The following is a 21889-nucleotide window of genomic DNA, read 5'->3' as shown; positions in this document are numbered from 1 at the left end:
GACGCAAACAGGAAAATGCAGGCTCAGAATTGCATTTAATGCGCGCGAACCGTTTTCACAAATGCACCAAAAGAACACAAGTTATTTGCATTAAGGAAGTGTGGTCGCCGCGCATAGTCAATATACTCAGCCCCACCATTGCATTTCGGATATGCTCAGAGCATTGGAAGTCGTGAATCCCGGCTCAGATTGCTCCGTTCGTGTACAATTCGATCGCTCGTATAGCCCTTTTCTGGCCACGTTTCTAGAGGAATTGTTCTACAAAACTAGCTGCTTTTGCCGTTGGTCCTGTTTTCGCGCGTTGAAATTAGAAGTGCCATAAATAAAAATAAATACAACTTTGTTTAACTTTCAAATTTCGCGCTACGGTGACGGAATATGGGCAGGAGTGACAACAATGGGGCTCTTCGATTTACCGTCTCGGACTTACCGCGGATAGCCCGCGGGTAGTCCGAGGATTCCCCGAAGCCATAGGAATGCATGGGAAAATCGAATGCCGGACTGCTTCTCGGGGAGTCCGCGGTGAGTCCTGGACTGTAAATCGAAGAGCCCCAATATTCAGGGCAGCTTGCACTCCCTGAATGGCGAAGCTGTTGTAGGTGAACATTGCCGTTTACATAGTTAAGTTGCAGTATCAACGCCAATTACCGTAATTACCCGATTCTAACGCGCACCCTATTTTCCTGGCAAAAAAACCGAAAAAACTTGCACTTCCGATTGTAACGCGCACGGAACTTTGGGAGCAAGGAAAACAAATGCGAGATAAACGGGCGATTTATTTCTCGAATTAATCTCACCCATCTCCCTCCTCGTCGCTCTCCGCTGACCACAACATCTCGTCCTTGGTGCCGTCAAGCGCGTTCGCGATGCCACACTTCGTAACGAACGTTCAACCATGATCGATGGGATCGTGGCCCATGCCTCGCACGCCCATCCTGTGAATTTCTCCAGAGGCGCACGCTTCAGCAGACCACTCGTTTTGAACGCGCGAGAGCCGCTGCTGCCATTGCTGTTATCAAGTGCGCAAGTGGAACGATTTGACGATTTGTGTGAACGCCGATAAAAAAGCCTGGGCGCCTATGCTTCCCGTGTCCGAAAAATTGTTGCTAAAAGCTTTGGCGCCATCTTGAGATGGCGATGGGCGAGACGTGTTTCGGCAGTTTCGGTTTCGTATCCGATTCTAACGCGCATACGATTTTTCGACCTATTTTTCCGGAAAAAAGGTGCGCGTTAGAATCGGGTAATTACGGTATTTGTCGAAGAAGTCGCCGTCTTCTTCGCGGCGAGTGGTGGATGCAAAGTCATCCTCAGCATTGTATAGACTTCTACCAGCTCTTTGTCATCGACTCGAGGCAGCGGGTGGCGAGGTCTGCAAGTCGTCTAGGGAAAGACTGGCACACTCGTAGCCCTGTCTCCACATATCCATAATGGCGGCTAGAGAATGCGAATGCGGGGGCCACGGTGCCCTCTGCCAAGCAGAGTGTCTTTTCATCTGTAGCCCTGTTTTCATCTTTAGCATTAGCGCCGTTTTTTTTTGTTTGTTTTTTACATGAGCAGTAGCGCTTGACGCCAGCGCTAAAGTTTTTTCTCCAGTTTTTTTTTTTTTTTTTTTTTTTTTTGCTACAGCCGCTGCGCTGGCTGCGGGGGCGCTTGGCGGTCGCCGCGAGGCATGCGCTCACGAGCGCTCGCCATTTTCTTAGTATTTTTTCCTGAAACGGCGAACTTACGGCGAGTAACAACAGCTCCGCTGTTGAAATAGAGGCCAGGGGCGGTATTCTCGTAACTGTCCCTTTTGAAAACGTCCCTTTTGAGTCCCTTTCATCGTGACGTACTTCCGGTTAAGCAGTGGGCGTTGGCAGTTGTGCTTGCGTTACGTCACTTCCGGTTGTTTGATTTTAGCCAATCAGGGCTCGCCAAAAGGGACACTTTTGAAAGGGACACAAAAGGGACAAAACTCGAGAATACCGCCCCAGCACTAAAAACGAAGCGTTGTGTTAGCACTCAAGCTATACGACCAAACGGAACTAGAGGTTCGTCGCACAGTCCTGGTGGCTAAGGTCGACGGCCGTCGATTGCGCGAACAATATTCTATGACGTCACAGAGGAGTCACCGGAAAGTGGCTCGGAAGTTGCCACTGCCGCATCTGGTTTCGTTAATATATCCATATTTGTCTGACGTTTGCGATAAAACTGGTATCGTTATTCTCGGGAAAATGTAGTCTTTTTAACGAACCAAACCTGTATTTTGTCATCACGGCCCCTTTGAGCCTATTTTTGCGATGTCACCGTATACGCACTTTGGTAGGATCGTCCCCGCATGTGCTCGAAGAGGTGCTTTCCGTTGCGCAAGTCACCGCCGTGCGCTAGGCACGCGTTGAGGGCCCTCGCGTACACCATCACGGCGTCGTACAGGTAGGCCCCTTCCGATGGGATCTGCATTGTAGTAGCGCGCGTTTTAGATGCACCCGGAGCGGAAAAAAAAAGAAGCTGAGGCAAAACAAAACAATGCGCCATAGTTAGTGTCACTTGTGCGCAGAAGGAACAACAAGGTGATTGTGTTCACTGAAAATTTCGTGAAAATGCCATACGTCGTGGCTGTAATAAGGCACGACTGGAAATATAAAAAAAAATGTGGTTGATGCTTCTTTCATAAGAATTGGTAAAACCCGAAAGTGAAACGCCCCTTCACAGGAGCATTTATTGTGCATCCATACAAACTTGCACATCGCTATTCATATTACGTCGGTATGGCACTGTTAAACGCATCAAAGTTAGGTACTGGATTCACACGCCGGAACATTGCATTAATCAGACTGAAACCACAGATCCTTGAAAACCGTGCGAACGCAACAGAATTGAAACCGAAAGCAGTAGGTGGCGGAGGGTGTCTCAATTCACCAGCATCCCGCGCACAGGAAGACGCTGGCATCGAGGCGCCAACTGTCGGCGCTCATGAGTGTCATGATGAACTACTTCGCTTTACTTCTCCTAGGCGGCATCATTTTCAAGACGGCATCCGAATGAAGAAAGTAGTGCGAAAGATATTAGGCGCGTTCGTAGACTTATTTGCGCTTGAATTCGTAGCGCAGTGGCCAGAGCTCTGTGTAGCTCCTGTTGCGGCGAGAGAGTTCGTGGCTCGAATCCACGCGCAGCCGCGTCAATGGAACCTCTTCTGGCGACGTCATTTCCGTGACGGATATGACGCCGGTCAGGTCTTGGTGTACCCGGTCATTAAACACTTTCGTGTTAAAAATTTTGACTTCCCTCTGGGTCAGGGCCGAGCCATTGTGCGGCAACTGCAGGCGGCCATGGATGCAGTCCGGGCCAAGCTGGCGGGCGTCGGCCTACAGCTGTCGGCGACAAATTTGTCATGCTGGTGCATCCAGACACCGCCGCCCGTGGATGGACCCGGCGCCTGACCATCGATGGTGAGGAGCTCCAGTGGAAGACCAGGGTGCGGTACCTGGGGCTCACCCTGGACCACCGGCTGAACGTCCGGCAGGCAGCCAAGGAGCTCCGAGCCAGGGCGCAGCTGGCCACCACGGCAGTGCACAAGATGGTGGCCCGGGACAGCGGCTGCTCGCAGCGGACGGCTCTCCGGCTGTACAATGCCTCCGCTGTGGGTCTCCTCATGTATGCGCTGTCGCTGGTGAACCTGCGGAAACCGACCTGGCGGCAGCTGGAAAGGGATCACCGCAAGGGGGTCCGCGCTTGCCTCGGCCTGCCCCAGAGCTCGCCGTGCGAGAAGACGCTGGCCAAGGCGGGGGCGTGGACCCTCGAGATGACGGCTGACCATCGGGCGCTTGGTCCAATTGACCGGCTGCGGTGCGCCGAGGGGGGCGGCCCGCTGCAGCAGCGACTGAGGGGCTACCACCGCTCGCACATGGGGCGCATGCTCGCGCTCTACGAAGAGGTGGTGGCCCACGTGGATGCGCGACCTGGTGGCCCGGCTCCTGCTCTGACAGCTGACGTGAGGCTGGACATCCCAGGTCTGCGCAGCAAGCGGTGGATGCCCCCCTGCGGACAACTGCAGCTGACACGGGGCGCCGCCTTGGGCGGCCTAGAAAGCCGCGCCCTTGTTTACACGGACGGCTCGGTGCGGCAGCAGCAGGGGTCGGCCGCAGCGGCCACCGTGCTGGGTGAGGCCACCCGGCAGGCGCGGCTGCCCTATGCCTCATCTTCGGCCACAGCTGAGCTGGTGGGTGTCGGACTGGGCCTGGACCTGCTGCTAGAAGTAGAGCCCTTCCCCGAGCGCTGTGCCCTGCTGTGCGACTCCCGGGTGGCCCTAGCGCGTCTACAGGACGGCGACTCGCACTCCCTGTTGGTGCATCCGGGAGAAATCGGCGCAGCTGGCGGACCGGGGCACTCGGCTGTGCCTGCAGTGGGTCGCCGCCCACATCGGGCTGGACGGAAACGAGCGGGCGGACGAGATGGTCGCCGGGGCACACGCGCTGCCTCCCTCGGACATGGTGGCCCAGGCGGCAGCGGACAACGCCCGCCTGCTCATCCAGCGACACCTCCGCACCAGGCACCCAGACCCCCGGCTGCGTGTCGGAGGAGGTCTGCCGCCTGTGCGGGCATCACGCCTGCCTCGTCGACTGCGCTCGGCCGTCCTGCGCCTCCGCGTGGGGGGCGCGTGGACGAGAGCGGAACAAGGAGGTCTGGGGCGGGTAGCCGGTCCCTCCTGCAGTCACTGCCGAGCGCCCGTGCAGTCCCTGCCGCATGTACTGTACGGGTGCCCCAAGTTTGCGGCAGGGCGGGCGGAGCTTCTGGCCGTGCTCCGATGGGTGCGGCCGCTCGAGGAACTGCTTTGGCCCCCAGGCAGTGCAAGGAGCGGGACAAAGTGCTCGAGGCCCTGGGAGCATGCCTGGGTGCTTCTGGGCTTCACAGCGCACTACGCTACAACTTCACATAACTGTCCCGGTTGCAGTGAAGTGTAGCTGCTAGTGTAGCTTTCCTGTGTGTGTATGTGTGTGTGCGTGTGTATGTGTGCAGGTGTCCTTTTTGCTACACCTTCGCGTCCTGTATTTTGATATTTATTTATATGTCTAGTGTTTTTTTTTCTTCACCTAACGTTGTATATATGTCCCTTCTTATTCTTGCCCATGTGTTATATATTTATGTAAGCCCTCTACCCTATCCCCCAATTCCTATGTACTCTTTCCTCCCTATCCCACCTCCCCTACACCAGCAGGCGTTCCGGTGTCCGCCCCTAGGCGAGACAATTTACGCCTGTTGGTGGACCTTTCTTTATTTCTATTGTACAATAAATACATACATAAAGCATGCACTGCCGCATAAAGGCTGATGCTGTGGGAAAGCCCGCAAATAGCGGTTGTGAACGAGCTCACTTCGTCGTGTTGCCTGCTCGTCCGGCTGACCAGGCGTGACGTAATTGCCTGCTCATGTGACGTCATCGGCTTCCTTCATTTTGGAGCCAGTTAGCAGTTCGCTTAATTGCACGGTCACATTACACCGGATTTCCCCGGAGTGATATTCCGTTCCGTGATGCGTACAAGCCCCGCACCTCCGGTGCGATGCAGAACGTTAATTAAACGTGTTGATACGCCGCACCCCACCTCTAAACCTACTTATAATGCACCAAACCACCCTTGCTCGCGAAAATAATGCACAATAAGTAATAATAAAAAAAATCCCCCTTGCAAACCTTTTAGTCCTGATGGGGCTCGAACTCAGGACGTCCACGTCAGAGCCCTTGTTTCTACCCAGTCGGATACTGAGACAAAGAATCTAAACTTCTCTAACGTTTCTCAAAACAATATAAGCAGTGTTGGAAGCGAACCACTAGACGGCGCGGGGTGCGTGCAGGAAGTGCCGGGCTTGTACCTACGAGGGAACGGAACCTCGCTTTCCGGGACTATCACCATTGCCTTCAACTTCGTTTTCACTGGAGCATCATTACTTCAGAGATCAGCACGCGCTTTTCCAGTCACAAATTGTTTTCCGAAAGAAATATTCATCACAGCCCCTTCCTTAACAGAAAAGATGGTTAAAACACGAAGCTTTCTACAACGCAATCTGAGTCAAAGTTTAAAATCCGAACTGCTCCGACCATGTCCGAATAGCGCGACAGGATAGACGTCGGCGTCACAACGCGAGGTATCCAGGTTCGATTGCGAGCACGAGAAGCGTTTTTTTTCTTTCGAGGCGCTCGACGTGCCTTTGTAGACACCCATGGTGTAAGTTGGGTTTCCTACAAACCGTTTTGGACGTAACGATTTGGATTTTGTCTTTGACTTTGGACTTTGAACTCATTGGCTTTCGACCAGAGGAAGCTTCGCCTTTCAACAATCTTTCACTTCCCCTACGATCATCATCATCGTCAAAGAAAGTTGGCTTTCGTGCAGTGCGTTTTGGGGCAACGTCGCCATCACAATCAGGGAGGCATAGAAAGCTTCGCTTTAAAACGATCTTTTTTCGGTTGTGTCCAGCAGCTGATCTAAATATATATATATATATATATATATATATATATATATATAACACAGAAATAAGGGTTGGCAGTCAAGGAAACCTCGGAGAGCAAAGGGGAGGTTGAAATAGGTCATTGAAACAGATAAAGAATTTGGAAAGAAAGAAAGCGGAGAAAAAATGCCCGCCAGGTGGGATCCGAACCCACGACCTCCAGGATACCGGTCTGGTGCGATAACCACTACGCTACCGGCGGGGCGATTCCCCCCCCCCTCCCGCTTTCTGGGGTATTTATATCAATGTAATTTTTTTCCTGTGCTTGGCGGTGGTAGCCAGCGCCACTGTGACTTCTCGGGGTGAAGAGGACCTTCTTTTTAATCCCCGCGCCGTGACTCGAGTGTCTACGACATGTCGAGAGTGGTCAACCAGCGTTGAACCCTCTTAAGCTCCCTATGGCACCAAGACTGCCAGAACAGAGGCCCTCGCTATGCATATAGCGAATCAGAATAGAAATATATATATATATATATATATATATATCTGTGTGTGTGTGTGTGTGTGTGTGTGCGATCAACATTTAAACATAGTTTGGCCCGAACACGTAGTTATCTCGGTTTGTTGCTCGTTTCAGACGGGGTACATTGTGCAAAAACTTCCAGCTGCACACTCAAACAAAAGCGAAAGCAACTTGGTCGAGGGGGGTCGCACCTTCTTCCGGCCCCCGATGGTGTCGGCAGCGTTGACGATGTTGAAGGGCGGCCTCTGCATGTATTCGTTCACGGCCACGGCGAACTCCTCGAATCCCGAGGCCGGCGAGCCCACGATGCCCAGGTACGACCGGAAGGCGCGCACCACGGCGGGGTCCGCCTCCTCCCGGAACAGGCCTTCGGGAAGGCGAAAACGGAAGTGGGGTTCGCGAGCTGCTTCGTTTGCCGGCAAACTGAACCCAAACAGCTCCGAGTCAAGGAGTGAACGAAGACGGAAACTCTTTCGGTTCGGGTTCATTCTCAGCTACTTTGAACGCACCTTAAATTAGAACGGTCGCGGACCGTTCTAATTTAAGACTTGATTTTGGAAATTAAAAGTAAGGTGGCCTACATAGTGAACTTTTGATGGTGTTTGGTCCAGCTGTCTATGATGCCATCTTCGTGAAAATTTCATGAGGCCTTAACGCGGCTGCTGTTTCTCGTAGGGTAGTAAAAGCAGTCTGAGGCAAAAAAAACTGGTTTCGAGCAGCTTTGTGGTATCTTAGTGGCTAATGATGCCTTGCAAAGGGGCTTGAATGCAGCAGACCCTACAGTGCTGAACTCAGGTTTAGGTCCATCGAAACTGCTCAATTATGTACATTATACTCTGCACTAAAGTATTTCGCATGGTACTTCGCGTGTCAAACGTGCAAATTTGATTGTACTTTTGAAAAACCCAGTAGGGCTCCCTGAATGAATGACACTTGCAACTGAACAAAGTGCTCTTAGCTATGATGGCAGTGGCGACAGCTGGTGTGAATATGGCACAAAATGTAACTAAATAGGTGTAATTTGCTTGAAATTCTCCTTCTTCATTGTGTGAGTAACAGGTTGACAAAGTGTATGTGCATAAGCCATGGTGGAGAATAATAATGCGCTGCGCGCGTTGCCGACCGCGTAGCATATGTTTGAACGACAACAAACTGCACAGCCGGCCACGTCGGACAAACTGAAAGAATGCGCTTATCAGTCGTGCGTTTTTGCATGCGAGCACGCGTACATGCCTGTGCGAATAACTACATGGCCAATTTGGCTGCTGAAAAACGGCGCACGAACTAGACATGACGAAAACACTAAAAAGGCACAACAAGTGCTGTGTTATGTTTCTATTTTTTTTATTCTCTCGTCCTGTCTGCTGTTGTTTTTGTCACGGATAGAATCTAATGAGCCCAACTCTCCGTCGTATTACAGTTTGACCTCGAACCCTCTGTTCAGGCTCCACGGAAAGCTGTTGACCAATGTTTTGCAAATTGCTTCCTTCGGGACTGTCGCAGCTGAACGTTGACTCGCGAGACAGCTGGTGTGAACGTCGGCTCAAATGCATGCTGCTTTCTCGCAGACGCTTTGTGTCTTACCTGCTGTGCTTCGCAACCTATAATAATGAAGCAGTGTGGAGATGTTTGAGCGCCAAGCCACAGCGGTGAAGAAGCCACCCAGCCACAAGCTTTATACTCTGTGGTATTTTGGCAGAACTTGACATCGGTTGTCTCACTTATTTGCGTTCGGCCCTCCTCTTAAGTTCTATGAATTCGGGTTCTTTGCGGTCACTGCCGTGTTTCCAAGGGATGTACACAGTCATCTACAAATGAAACGCGAACATGAAAATATAAATGAGAACATACAAACTGCGATTTCTTTCCACACAAGTCAAATTGACACGTGGATCTATTTCGATAACAAACTTGGGATATGTGGCTTTAGAAATGTATCAATGCGCACCGTTATTGTGTTCATTACGATGTTTACTCGGCAACATCTCCCTTGTAATTCTTTTTGGTTGTCTGAAATAAAACATTCACATTCACATTTGACCTCCATGAACAGTATTTTTCGGTTTTGCATGCTTTGGTTTGTATTTGCCTGTTTGCATTTCTTTTGTTCATGGCTGTACAGGAAACAAAGTGCACACTACAACTCTGTGCTTTACACAGTTTGTTGCATTGGGCGAGAAAGCAAAATAATTTCGTATAAAGCAAAAGTTCAGCACTACACAGCTCATGTGACAGAGCGTTCCGTGCTTGGTTTGGGTCAACAAAAACATGGTTCGGACAGTGACTGAGCAGCAGCAGTCATCTTTCTGTTGTGCACTGTACACTGAATCGTGACATACATGAAATGTAAATTGTCACAGTCTTATTTTTAATACAAAAAGTAAAAGCAGTACACAACAACAAGGCCACAGCAAACCGTTTGTGTGCAAACATTGGAGAAAATGGCTGTCATAAAGCAAGCAACAGCCTTACACTGACTGGTATAGTTGTTGAGTGGAAGATTGTTTTAGGGGCGAAGCCCTTTAGGGGCTGGGGCTGTTGGCGTCTTCTGTCATCGTCGTAATTGTCGTCTCATGTACGTAGTCACGGTACTAAAACACTGGGAAACTTGTTTATGCTTCGCACTAGAACGTAATGCATACCAAAAAACACTGGGAGACTTGTTTACTCCTCACGCTAGAGCGCTTCGCAACGCGTACTCAAAAAAAAAAAACACCGAACCCCGTTTACACCTCACGCTAGAGAGCTTCGTGCTTCAAAGACAAGAGACTTTTACAGCAAAGCTGTGTACCTCGACCTTCCAACGGTTTAATCTCCGTTGGCACAAACGCCAAGGCGCCAAGAATACACTTATACACTGCATGCTTTGCCCCTCCCCAGGTTTGAAGTTAGTGGAGACGGCCCGCGATTTTGTTCATTTCCATTTCCGTTTTTGTCAAAATAAAGCAGAAATAAATTCATAATTTGCACTTAAAATTTTTACTATTCTCTGAGCACACCCACTGTGTCATTTTGGTTTTCGCAATTGTTGGATTCTGCTTACGAGACTACTTACTCGGGCAAGATGGGCCGGGTAAAAGTGCGTTCTGGGAGCACATTTGTCCCCAAGTGTGTACTTTGGCCAGTGTTCTCGCTTGCCGCCTGACTGTGCTCAAGTAACATTTTAAGCAAATACTACACTCAACGTAATTGCACTTAAGTTTGCACGTTTGACAGGGGTATTGTACAGTACATGGATATTTTACAGGAATATTGTATTCAGTAGGGCACAATAGATGGCGCACTCGTTGGTTGGTTTGTAATGCACTTTTACATACTTGTGACGCATTTGCTATCTTGGAATGAGGTAATTCAGATGCAGCCACAGCAGAACTCTCAGGTTCGAGCTGACCGCTTCTGTCGCCGACGCTTGCAGCGCGAGCGCTTTCTAGATATGGCTGGCTTGTTGTTTACATGACAACCACTGTACAGACAGCAAGATAAGGAATGTTCCGAGACAGATAGCCTTCTGAAAGCATAGAGATGCAGGCCTTTGCATTGTCACAATTGGTCTGTTTGATCATCATCATCATCACCAACAGCCTACTCAGGTCCACTGCAGGACGAAGGCCTCTCGTTGACCTCCAACCACTCCTGTCCTGTGTTGCTCGAGTCCATTCTTCGCCTCTGAATTTTGTCTTTTCATCCCTCCGTCGAGTTGATGGCCTTCCCCTTCTTCTAGTCCTGCCTCTCGGTATCAACTCTGTTACCCTCGTTGCCCACCTGTTGTTGGTTTGTCTCGCTTCTCGTGGTGTTACCATGCATACTTTTCGTAGCCTGAAAACGGCGCCTGTTCACCGTTTTTTCCATCCTGTTTTGTCGCAACTGCCTAAGCACTGGTATCAAAAACACAGACCACAAATCGTTTGGTGAATAGCCCGGAAGTGCTTCCAAGCTTTAGAGCCTCCTGTCCCTGGAGGGCGAGTAAGGGCACTCTGTAATCATTGACATAGGGTGGGTGGCAGACAAACCACACATACCTTGTGTTACCGATTCGAGTGCCCTTAGAGTACTTCGTTATTCCGCCTGGTAACAAAGTAACGCAAGGAGTTTTTGAAGGTTTGTGCCGAGCTTTGTGTTGTAGAATACCCTTGTTTGTACTGCGGGGTAATGGTGCTCTGTTTTTAAGATATTCTGCATTTGAATCGCCTATTACTGGTTCGTAAAGAAGCTCGTTCCTTGCATCGCCGTGGCCTTGCTGCTTTATCAGGAGGGACATAACGTGTCTTGGTTAATGTAAAATGTTTTAGACAAAAGTCTTTCTTGGGCTACTTAAATGTGAGCATTTTGATCTGTTTGTCTGTCTGTCTGTCTGTCTGTCGGTCTTTCTCTCCTGCGATTCAGCCGCCCGGATAAAAGTTAAAGGAATTCTTGACCGATACGTCCGTGTAGGCAAAACTATACTAAACCATTAAATCTAGAAATGCACTTAATACTTGTCAACATTGTTCTGCGAAAAGAAACCCTTAGGCATATTTGCAGTAATATGTCACTACTTAAGTGGTATTTTCAGCGTTTCATTGGTTGAAAATACATTGCCGCTTGATTTTTGCAATAGCACATAAAAAATGCGCACTTTTCTGAAAACAATGTTTTGACCGAAAAATACAAATATGCCCACACATGACCCTAGACGTCGTGTGGGCATGCCAGGAAGTCCCGCAGTAACAAAAGGTTCCTGTAGATGGTGCGAGCAGCCGAACGCGGTAAAATTGAATTGGCTTGAGCAAACCTCTACCATGTTTATCGTGGGATGAGCGAGACAGGAGGGGAAGAGGGTGAGCGGTGGGTGAGAGCAGGAGGAGAGGCATTTACGTGGCAGTGGAGGCTGAAAAATAGTCTTACAACGACATTTGCAGCGAAGGCCAGTTTTTCTGGTACGTACCTGTTTAAGCCCTAGTCCGGGGTTTGAAGAGGAGTCCTGTTGTAAAACCCGTGAGTTAGTATTACCAACTGTGTTGTAACAATTTAATTTAGCCCTACTACTGTTTCGTAAGCAGTATTTTTTGTCTCCCGGCAGCTATGGCTTAACAGCATTCTAGTGTAGCATTGTGTTGTCATGAAGAACAGTATTATTGATGCAGTGCCTAGTGTAAGGGTTGTTATGGCTTTGTTATAAATGAAAAGGTGACGGAATCCAGCTTGTGGCCTGCACCAAAATGTTGCATACTACATGCAGAAATTTTCTTTGGTTGCCTATCTGGTGCTACAGGCTCTCAAACATTGGAAGTTATATGAGTTGATAGGTGGGAGTATGTCCATGTCAGCGGAATAAGCCTTTTAATCGTGTCTCTATCCCTGTACTGTCAGCAAAAAATAACTGCACAATATTTGGACATTTGCAAATTTACACACATGCAATCAAGCGTAGCAGACGAAAAAAGAAAGGACAACAGCTGGCACGACAGGTGCTTGTCTGCCGTCTCTTTTGTTTTGCCAGGTCTCGTACGGTTTTAATTCTACAGCAGTGTATGTGTCTGCTTTGGTTGGATCCATCAAAGCGTACGATGTAAACGTGTTTCGACATTTAGTGCACTGCGGAAAAGTTTCTCAGAACAGGGGTTTTCTGGAGTGGTACAAGTGCCACCAGGAAGGATAAGTGATATGGGGACGAAAAAATGCATAGGGTAGCTGTTCTGACAGCTTCTTTTTTTTTTTTAATTGAAAATTCTTTAGCATTGCGGGTGCTGGAAGCGTCATTTTTTATGGTTTGTAAGATCGTGTCCACAGCTACATTAGCGAGACCAATGAATGAGCGCTTTGGGAACCAATTTATTCGTGAAATCGGGTTTTAACTGTTCACAAACGAGTGCCATCCGGATAGAAAATTAAAGCTGTTCCACTCAATGTGAAAGCTGTCGGAAGTGCAGAGCAGTTATTTGCCGTAACGGGCTGTAGCGCCGTTGTCCGCTCACTGCTACCACCGAATGCATTTCAAATTTCCCGCCTTCGCAGTGCTCACGCGCCCCCTGCCTGAAACTGCGCCAGTGCGACTTCTGTTCTTTTTGTGCTTGCTTTTCCTCCTGCACGTGCCGGCGTTGCACTGCCACTTTTTTTTCGCGTACTATCGTAAAAACCAACCGAACGAGCGTTCCTAGCTGGATGAACGCAGGCGCTGCCTGTTAATTGCATATATTTTGCCTCAAATGTACCTGCAGTTTTCGTTGCGCTGAACAACGGGCAGATGTATGACAAGCGCCAGTGGTTCACGAGTTTCGAACGCTTATGGCTATATGAACCACTTGGCTTTCGAAGCCTCTGTGGGATGCCTTGACGACGGCATGCCGTGTGGGTCTACTTGGGTCCAGCGAGCGAGCTACGACGGCAAGGCAAGCGCCTAAAGTGCTCTGCGCACTTCATGACTTCTTTAGTGCTACAGCATGTTCATGCCTTTTTCCCCGTTTTCTTTGTCTTTTGGCATCGGTTACTTTGGCAGGCATACTGGTGACACTTGATGCCACAGTTTCCCGCGATCAAAGTTCTTTGTGGCTGGCGTGTGCCTGTTTTACTCGAGTGCTGTCGAGTTCCCCTGTTGTGCGATATAATGTCAAGGCCTCACATGTTGGGCTGTCTTTGGTTTGCCGTTGGCAGCATGCTGAGGTTACATGGTGGTACCGCACCCGGCTTCTACTTTGGAGACCCAGGCTTAATTCCCATATGAACTCAAATGTGTTGCCTACTCTTTACGGCGGTGACCATTCTGTGTGCTGGGCGACGGCGATGTTTGTTTTTTTTTGCACAAGCTTTCGACTTAATAAGCTCAGTGGAGAAACAACGGGGGAAGTGTACTTTGTTCGTAAAATAAGCTACCAACTGCGCACAGTCATCAACCAGAAAAAGACAGAGGACACGTGGCCTCGACAGCGTGTTGCTGTGTGGTGTTGCTGAGTCAGTGCAACAATGCAGCAGATTCAGCGTTTCGATGTGCTATGTGGTCTGTTGTTAGGCAGGTAGAACTGGTGGCAATGACCGGTCCGTGGGAGTTTCAAAAAGTAAGTTGCAAATTTGTGCAATTGGACACCGTTTTTTTGGCAATCCTTCAAATTATTGCACACTTTAGATTGTTTTACTCACGCCGACCACTTGTGCCGCTGTCGCCTATGTAATGCCCCCCCCCTCGTTATTTTTCTCTTCTCTCTCTCTCTCTCTCTCTCTCTCTCTCTCTCTCTCTCTCTCTCTCTCTCTCTCTCTCTCTCTCTCTCTCTCCCTTTTCTGCCTGTCTTTCTCTTTCACATCTTTTCTATTCCATCCCTAACCTACTCCCAAGTCTTTTATCCCCTCTTCCCCCTCCTCCCCCCGCACTGGGTTGTATGCAGGTGAGCTCCCTACTGAGCTCAGCTCAATAATTTCCCCAGTGCACTTTCCTTTCCTTTCTTCCACCAAATCACTTCTCTCTCTCTCTAGATTGTTTTTATTTATATTTTACACCTTCTGTTAGCTTTTAAGGTTGGGGCACACACTTTGGTCACTTTTTGTAGTTACGTGACACAATATTGGCATCAGCATCAGTTCTGGTGGGAGAGGCCATAGAGTTTCATACTAATATATACTAGAGGGCAGGGGGGCAAAGCGAGCTCCGAGACCGTACGAATCGTGGGCGCTGACATGATACAATTTTCATGGTTGCCAGATCAATTGTATTCAGTCTTCTAAAAAGTTGTTCCGTAATTATTTAACTAAAACAAAAAATTGAAGCAAAATAGTTACAAATAATTGCTTCAGTACTTAAAACTAGCTTTATAAAAAACTTTTAGTGTAATTAAGCTCTTATTAGCGGTGAAAGAGTAACTGTGTAGTTCAGTTTTGGTTTCGATTTTCTTTAAGTGTGCTATGAAGTGGCGAGGCCCTTGCGCCTGACTTGCGTAGTGTGTGTGTGTGCAGTCTTCAGCTCAGATCTGCGTGCGTGCAAAACGAGTACAACTGGTACAACTCGGATGCACGCGCTGAGCAAGTGCGTCCCCGGGCGCTTGCGAGGCTGTCATTCTTTTTTCACGTTAAGCACCCTATCTATTGCCCCTGAACTGACGCCGGAACAACGATTCTGATCTGACCTTGACTACCGCAAGTTCACTACAGGCTACGGAGTGGCAGCCAGCGATCGTTCCCGTTGGAAGAGAAATAAAAGGAGCTTTTATAATCGTTCGGTTCCAGTTATTTTATTCATGGAACTTCTTACAGCACTTCGTCCTTCGAACTTTCGCGCAAACGTTCGTGAAGGTAGAACGAAAAAATAGGTAACGAAATGCGGTTTCTTTTTTAATCAGTCAATGTTCTCTCCTCGCGCGCTCTGTGAGGTAAATTACTGCCATTCAATACTGCGCATTCAGTCCCGCAAGCTTTCCCTTTGAAGTGGTGGAAAGCAGCTAGAACTTGACTAATACAGACAGAAAGGAAAACGGGACATGCCGCGGACTATATTTCGCATACTCCCTTGGCATGCATTCTTCCACTCCGTTGGCATGCGATCGACGGCGCTCTTTCGTTCCTGTGCTTCAAAGCGCCGCGACTCACCGGAAATATCAGCGTTGGCCCATGCGATGTCTTTTGTGTGTGTGTCAATATAGGTTTTACATTGAGCTAAAGCCACAGTCAGTTCACTACACTTCGTTTGAAAAGCATTGAGCGACTCGCAAAATGTTACAGAACGGCAAATAAAGCGGCACAGCGTAAAAATGCACGGAGATCATACGGAGATTCATTTTCTGTGCACCCAGTACGGATCAGCTGACTCCTTGGCGTCCTCGCGCATGCGATCAGTCGCATTCGAGCTTGCGCGCAAGTGTTGCGTGAGCGTTGCCACATCTTGCTCAAATAGTCTCAGTACATACAAGACGCACGTACGCTAAACCGAAAACACGTCGGTTACCTACCCACAGGAGATAAACTACGCAATGCTGTCGACGCCGCCTACACAAAATCCGCCTGGCCAGCGGTCCGCCATGTTACAATTTCTCCCGGCATGCTTCGCTAGCCGGACGCGGAAACACCGCAGTAGCACGTTGCCAGATTACAACCCCTCGCTTTCGCCGTTTTTAGTAAGCAAAAGCTCATCTGGCAACATTCAAATCGTTGTATCATGTCTGCCACCGTGTGTCGTACGGTTCCAATGCATTGGCTCAGCGGCGCGCTTTCCCTCTAGAGTCAGTATATTATCTCTATGCTAGAGGGAAATCTGGCGCTGCATTCGCGTGCCGCCGTGGGCGGCGCCATTGCAGCTAGCGACGTTCCTCGCCTCCTTGGCTTGGTTAGCCACATGGCTTCTTTTTCGTCTTGGAGCCAAAAGGGGTAACATTCTTTTTTTTGTTCATCTTGCATGAAGCTTCTAAATAATCCCTGACAAATAAATCTCTCTGGAGCTTTAATTTTACAATAACAAAACAAATTCGGTTAATCTTCTGCAGTAATATTGTTGCATTTTTTCAGCCAAAGCCAACTTTTCAGCCTGTTCGTGAGCCGTGCCAAGGACAAGTGGAACGTGCCTGCCCGGTACATGACGGCACGCTCGCTGAAGTGCGGCTCCCCTAGACAGTGGCGCCAGATTTCCCTCTAGTGTATATTAGTATGAAACTCTATGGGAGAGGCACCTTGGTGTGATGACGTCGGCTCTGGGTGCAGCTGGCGACCGCGTACGCCGAGCATTGTGCCACCATCAACGGGCGGGGAGGACAAACCTCACTGCGCCGGCCTGGCACTTGCTGAAATTGCGTAGCTTTTTTTTAGTCCCCGCTGTAGTATCAGTGTCCTCCTCTCCGCATTGCCGATTTCAGTGTCGGGTGAGTGTGCACTTCTGGGTGGTGCTGTCGTCGTCCCCCCCAATTAGCTGCGATGACGTTTTTCCCTGGACGCTTGATGGGCACGGCGGATAGTTGATGGCTAGTACCCACCAGAAAGTTTTTCCAGCAAGCCTATGCTCGGATACAACTTGAGATTGCCAACGGAAGTTTCCCCAGCAGGTGGCCGTTTTTCTCCGCTAAGCGCTCAGTGCCCCACTGCGAGTATTTTGAACGTGACTTAAGTTGTTCTCGTGAATTTTTGGGCTTAATCTGCTCTTTAAATATCTGCAGCGATGACAAACGCTTCAAGTGCAATCTCCTTTCACAAAGCATGCGGGCACTGACGTCAGTGGTCTGTTGCTTTGCCGGAGTGACACACTGCATCATGAACTCTTGCCGTTCTTATATTGTACCCGGATATAGTAACGCCCTTACATCACAAAAAAAGAAAAAGAAAAAAAGGGAAGAAGTGGAACTGTGGCTGCTTCTGTACACACAGAACTCAACCTTTCCCGCCCCCGCCTTCTCTCGCTCGCTCGCAGATGTGCACGCCCGCCAACACGCCAGCCACGCCGCCCAACTTCCCCGAGACCCTGCTCTCGCTGTCCAAGCTCTCGGCGGCCACCCCTCCCATCGGCCCCAGCCCCCAGCAGGGCTCGATCCTGCAGGCCTCGGCGTACCCGACGTCATCGGCGGCGCCCGCGTACAGCACGCATGGCTGCATGGGAGCGCCCAGCCAGTACCCACAGAGGACGGCTCCCCCCCAGGGGCGCTGCTACCCCCCCAGCACCTCACCATCTTCCATGGAAGCGCAGCGGTAGAGGACACCACCCCCCTGTTGCCAGCGGAGGAGGAGGAGCGTCCGTCTCTCCCTCCCTCTTTCCCCTTCCCGCTAACCTGGAGGGGAAAGAGGGAGAGAGGGAAGGAGCCTGGCGGCCGACGGGATGCGGCATCACTTCCGCGTTTGGGGAGTATCGGCGTTTCTGGACATTCGATCGGTTGGCCGGGCTTTGTGGGGGTGTGGCGGGTTTCTTCGTTGGGTGGCTGGTGGGTTGGGTTTGTCGTAGGCTCCGCGAGAGACGTGCTTTGCGCCTGCTGGCTGCGGCCGGCTTGTTTCAAGTCGAAGCAAGTTGGCACGGTGGAGGATGGCAGGTTCATGTGATTGGATCTAGAAGTTTCAGAATTAATTGATTGGAACAGGATTTGAGTGGCGAGCAGAGGCGTTGCATTGACCATGAGAAAATCTTGGCTGGATGAGGATGAGGTTAACGCTAAAATTAATTTAGTGTTGCGAACATTTTGCACGAAGAGTAAATTTTTCTTAAGCGCTGTGCTCTGTGTCTGACGAGGCGTTGTCTTTGTCCGAAGCAGGATCCTTATGTACTGTGCTTTCAACGCAGCTTCACGATGAATTTGGCAATTTTCCAGGACAACCAGATGACAAATTTCACAGCAGGGCAGTTGAAAATAAAAGGCAGGGTTCAGAAGCTATCGTGCTTTGGGGTCGATGTCATGGCTACAGACTGATCTTCGTCACTGTAAACCACCCCGCAGTGTCCAACGCCGATTGGGTAAGCCCGTTTCCCCCCAATTTCGTGGCTCCCCCGTTCCGCTTTTCACCGTTGGAGCCTAGGTAGCGAGTGCAGAGTGGTACAGAAGAGTGGGGCTGGAGTAGCCGCGCTCCACTTGTAAGGTGGTACTCCGGCCCATGTATGCGAGATGTGGATGCCGGTAGAGTGTTCTTGTTTGAAGCTTTTAGAAGAGCGCGGACAACCTGTTGGGATTTTCGTCGGGATGTTTTGTGGGCCGACCGCGGGCAATGCGACTTGAATGGAGAGGGATGAGGAGGAGTAGGAGAGCTGCGTGCTTGCATTATGCCGATTTTGTTACTTTTTGTTTGTTTTGTAGTTTTGCGGCAAGTGCTGGATTCGGCTAGTCGTGCGCGGAGGCCCGTAGTGACGGGGCGGTGTGTTTCGTGTTGCAGTTTGGTTAGTAGTGTGACCAGATGAGTGTCGTGCTTGCATGCGGTCGTAGTAGTGTGTGGGGGAGAAGGCGACGGTTGCGTGACGCGCGTTAGCGGTTGTTTTTAACTTTGTTTTTTCACTACGGTGCAGGTGCATTGTTTGCGTACTTTATACATCCCCCCTCGCCTACCAATCGCCAGACAGAATGGCTTTTACCGGAGACTCGCTACTTTTTCATTGGATCAACAAGTTGGGTTCTCGAAAGTCCTCGTGGAACGCTCTGAAACTTGAGAGTGGCTGCGCTTGCATGCCAGTAGGACGCTATGTGGCTGCTGCAAATGGTTTGTAATGTGAAGCTGCATGTTAGCTATTAACTCTCAAGTGAGATCTTGGCATTGTTGTGTATTGTGTAGGCTGGGCCTGCATTCTCGTGCGGGGGCGAGAAAATTCGTTCCCTGTGAAGCTACTATTTTCCCATTTTCCCTAGGGAAGTAAAGAATTATTTCCCCATTTCCCTAGGGGTACTGGGGGGGATATTTCCCATTGTCGTCTCTTCCAGACCGGGTTTGTCAGAGATGAGGCAGAAGTTTCAGCGTACGCCACAGGGGATAAGAGCTGCTTCTACTTCGTGCCTCACTAGTTTTGCCCATTGGCGATAACTAGCATTCACCAGAGTTCTCGGCTGGGTCAACCACTAGTGGCGAAGAGCTTTCATAAAAAAAATGGGGCTCCCTTCGCTGCCAATTCTGCTTCTTTCATCCTCTTCATCACTAGTGCAAATTGGCTCTGCAAAATCGGGGAAGCAAATGAGCTGCAAGGCTAGGATAAAGTGCTTACCCCTCGGGGCTCCAAACAATTGTACATTTCCGCAGTTTCTCAATTCATAACAACACTGCTCTGATTTCTTGTGGGTTAGGAGATGGCGGTGAGGTTTTGAAACAAAGCGGAACTTTGTTCACTACTCTCCGAAAAGAACTGAAAAAGCCTTGCATGTGTTTCCAGTTTTTAAAATTTTTCGTCAAGATAACGGTAACCAGTATGCCCGCCCAACTGGCAAATGGCTTGAAATTTGCTCACTAGCTTGGTTAGTTTTACTCGGGAATGGTTGTCGTTGGAAGGTATCGTGCGGACACACCATGTTTATGGGAGAGTATGGTCATCTTGTTCCAGAGAAATGCTTATTTTCTTGTTTTTAATTGGATAGCTTGCTAGAGGCGTCTATCTACGGAGTGCTCCAATGTTTGATGGCCGTGCGTGTTGTTGGCAGAATTAGCGAGGAGATGGTACGTCACGAGTGTGTAGTTTTGGTGGCTCCGTTTGTGACTTTACGGGCGTTCAGTTAAAATTCCCTCGCATTGTGCAATTCTTGTCACACCGTGTTTTTTCTTTTTTTCTTTTGTCAGTATTCAATGTGCTTACGTGCCTTGGAGCAATCGACAACCATGACTTCCACACAGCTTTTGCGCAAACGTTATTGAGTTTTCAGCATCTCTTTCATAGGTTCGCTGTGATGGAATTGTGGGTTCAGTTGGGTGACGCGACGTCGTTCGTACGACGGCAAACGTGGTACGGCCGTAGCTAACTTGCATGAATGAAGCAATATTGTCAGTACCAGTATCGATATAGTGTATGTATATATCTATATATATATAAATCATAATGTGAGCGATTTAAGGAGTTCGTAATTACTTCATTGACAAATATTTTGCTGAGTATATACCTACTGTGAACTTTGGGGTCGCTACGTGTAGTGAGTGATCGTGTCGGACGAAACCCGCGAATTGTCTCCAAGCGAAGATTGTATGCGAAAAATTGACTTCTGTGAGCCCATTTGTGTCCAGTAACATAGTCATACCCTACCCCTCCAAGAAAAAAAAAGAAAAAAGAAAAACCAGCTGCTGTGTAGCAGTTGTGAGCGTTTTAACCTTGTTTTTCTAGTTTTATGTTTGTGAGCAACTAGGGAAGTTGTGCGGGAGTTGACGTATGCACAGGTGTTCATTGACTGAATAAACGCAGTGTGTCTTGTCACCATGAATTGCGTGCAAGTCTTTTTGAAAGCCTTTTTGCTGGAAAGGATGGTGTTGGTTCATGTTTACATAGACAACTTAGCGCCACAAACAGCCGCGTTCAACATATCTAGTGTGCCAACCAAGTGTTGCTTGATGATTTTGTTTCTCAGTGCTGGCTGCTCTTCCACGCTTACAAAATGACTTGCAGCCAGCACAGCTTTCAAACTTTTGCAGGTGTTTTTTTTTTAAAGGCGAAGACCTCAAGTATCCCATTTAGTGAAAAATTGGTGTTGTCCGCCACAGAAAATGGCCAGCGCTCTAAAGAGTAAAAGCTTTCCCATCCTATCCTAACGAAAGTTGAGTGAAGCACAAAAGCTTTCTCACATCAAAAGTGTGTCAAAACTTTCGCTAAACATGCGTTCAGCCTTTGCCTAAAGGGCGTCCAATCGATCATCAAACCTCCTAAGACCCAAATGGCAAACAAAGAACAAACTTGGGTGAAGATTTTTTTGTGCACTAAGTAAACGCATCTACGGACGATCTAAATGTATACCGATACGTGGTTTGAGATAAGGGTATACTATAACTCCTTTTTTCATGTTCAATGGGTGCATTGTCATATCTAGAACTGTTCCCTTTTTCGCGATTTTCAAGTAACTGTTTGACACAATGGAAGCCCAGTTTCGCGCACGCTCCCTGTGTCCAGACGTCTTGTCAGTTTTTCGGTTGACCAACCAGTTGATGGGGAAATGCATCAGTTTTTTGACGGAATGCTATCTGCCCTTTCACTACGAAGGCTTTTTTTGCTTAAAAAAAACGCATTTGAGTCTGAATGGGAATCTAACTTGGGTCTCCATAGTAGGGGCCGACTTTGTTGCCACCATGCTTCCTCAGCACTTTGTGAGCGGTACAAAGAGTATTGCCTAGTTCGTGCAGTGTGACGGGAAAGTGACTGCACGCGAGTAAAATAGGTGCATGTCTGCCAAGGACAACTCTTTACCTGGGAAAGCCATGGCGCGGTCGCAAGTCTGCTTGTCAAAGTAATTTGCGCCAAAAGATGAAATGAAAGCGAAGGAAGAGACACTAACGCGATGTATCAGTAAAGGAGTCTGATAAACATTGTCTGGGGAAGCCATATTGCTTTCATCTTCAAAA

General features: G+C 49.0%; 2 protein-coding genes across 2 annotated transcripts in view; one reads left to right on the top strand and one right to left on the bottom strand.

Moving 5' to 3' along the window:
• LOC144165682 (guanylate cyclase 32E-like) overlaps positions 1–13687 on the bottom strand; it is a 66185-nt gene extending 52498 nt beyond the window's left edge. The window contains exons 1-3 of the mRNA XM_077695492.1: positions 13669–13687; positions 7141–7316; positions 2298–2433 (exon numbers count right to left, since the gene is read on the bottom strand). Coding sequence (XP_077551618.1) covers positions 2298–2433; positions 7141–7316; positions 13669–13687 — 331 coding nt within the window. The remainder of the gene's footprint in view (positions 1–2297; positions 2434–7140; positions 7317–13668) is intronic.
• Positions 13688–13953: 266 nt separating this feature from the next.
• On the top strand, positions 13954–20760 carry LOC144165681 (uncharacterized). Its single transcript, XM_077695491.1, has 3 exons — positions 13954–13980; positions 16756–16761; positions 17304–20760. Exons 1-3 carry the CDS (start codon positions 13954–13956, stop codon positions 17580–17582), a joined length of 312 nt encoding a protein of 103 aa, XP_077551617.1. The 3' UTR covers positions 17583–20760.
• The last annotated feature ends 1129 nt before the right edge of the window (positions 20761–21889 follow it).

Source organism: Haemaphysalis longicornis, unplaced genomic scaffold (assembly GCF_048455015.1).
Source record: "Haemaphysalis longicornis isolate Haplotype H1 unplaced genomic scaffold, Haemaphysalis longicornis Haplotype H1 scaffold_147, whole genome shotgun sequence".
NCBI classification, from domain to species: domain Eukaryota; kingdom Metazoa; phylum Arthropoda; class Arachnida; order Ixodida; family Ixodidae; genus Haemaphysalis; species Haemaphysalis longicornis.
This window is presented reverse-complemented; position numbering and strand designations above follow the sequence as displayed.

What these genes read in the sequence shown, in the direction of transcription:
- LOC144165681 (XM_077695491.1), top strand. Translation starts at nt 13,954, where the DNA reads ATGACCGGTCCGTGGGAGTTTCAAAAA.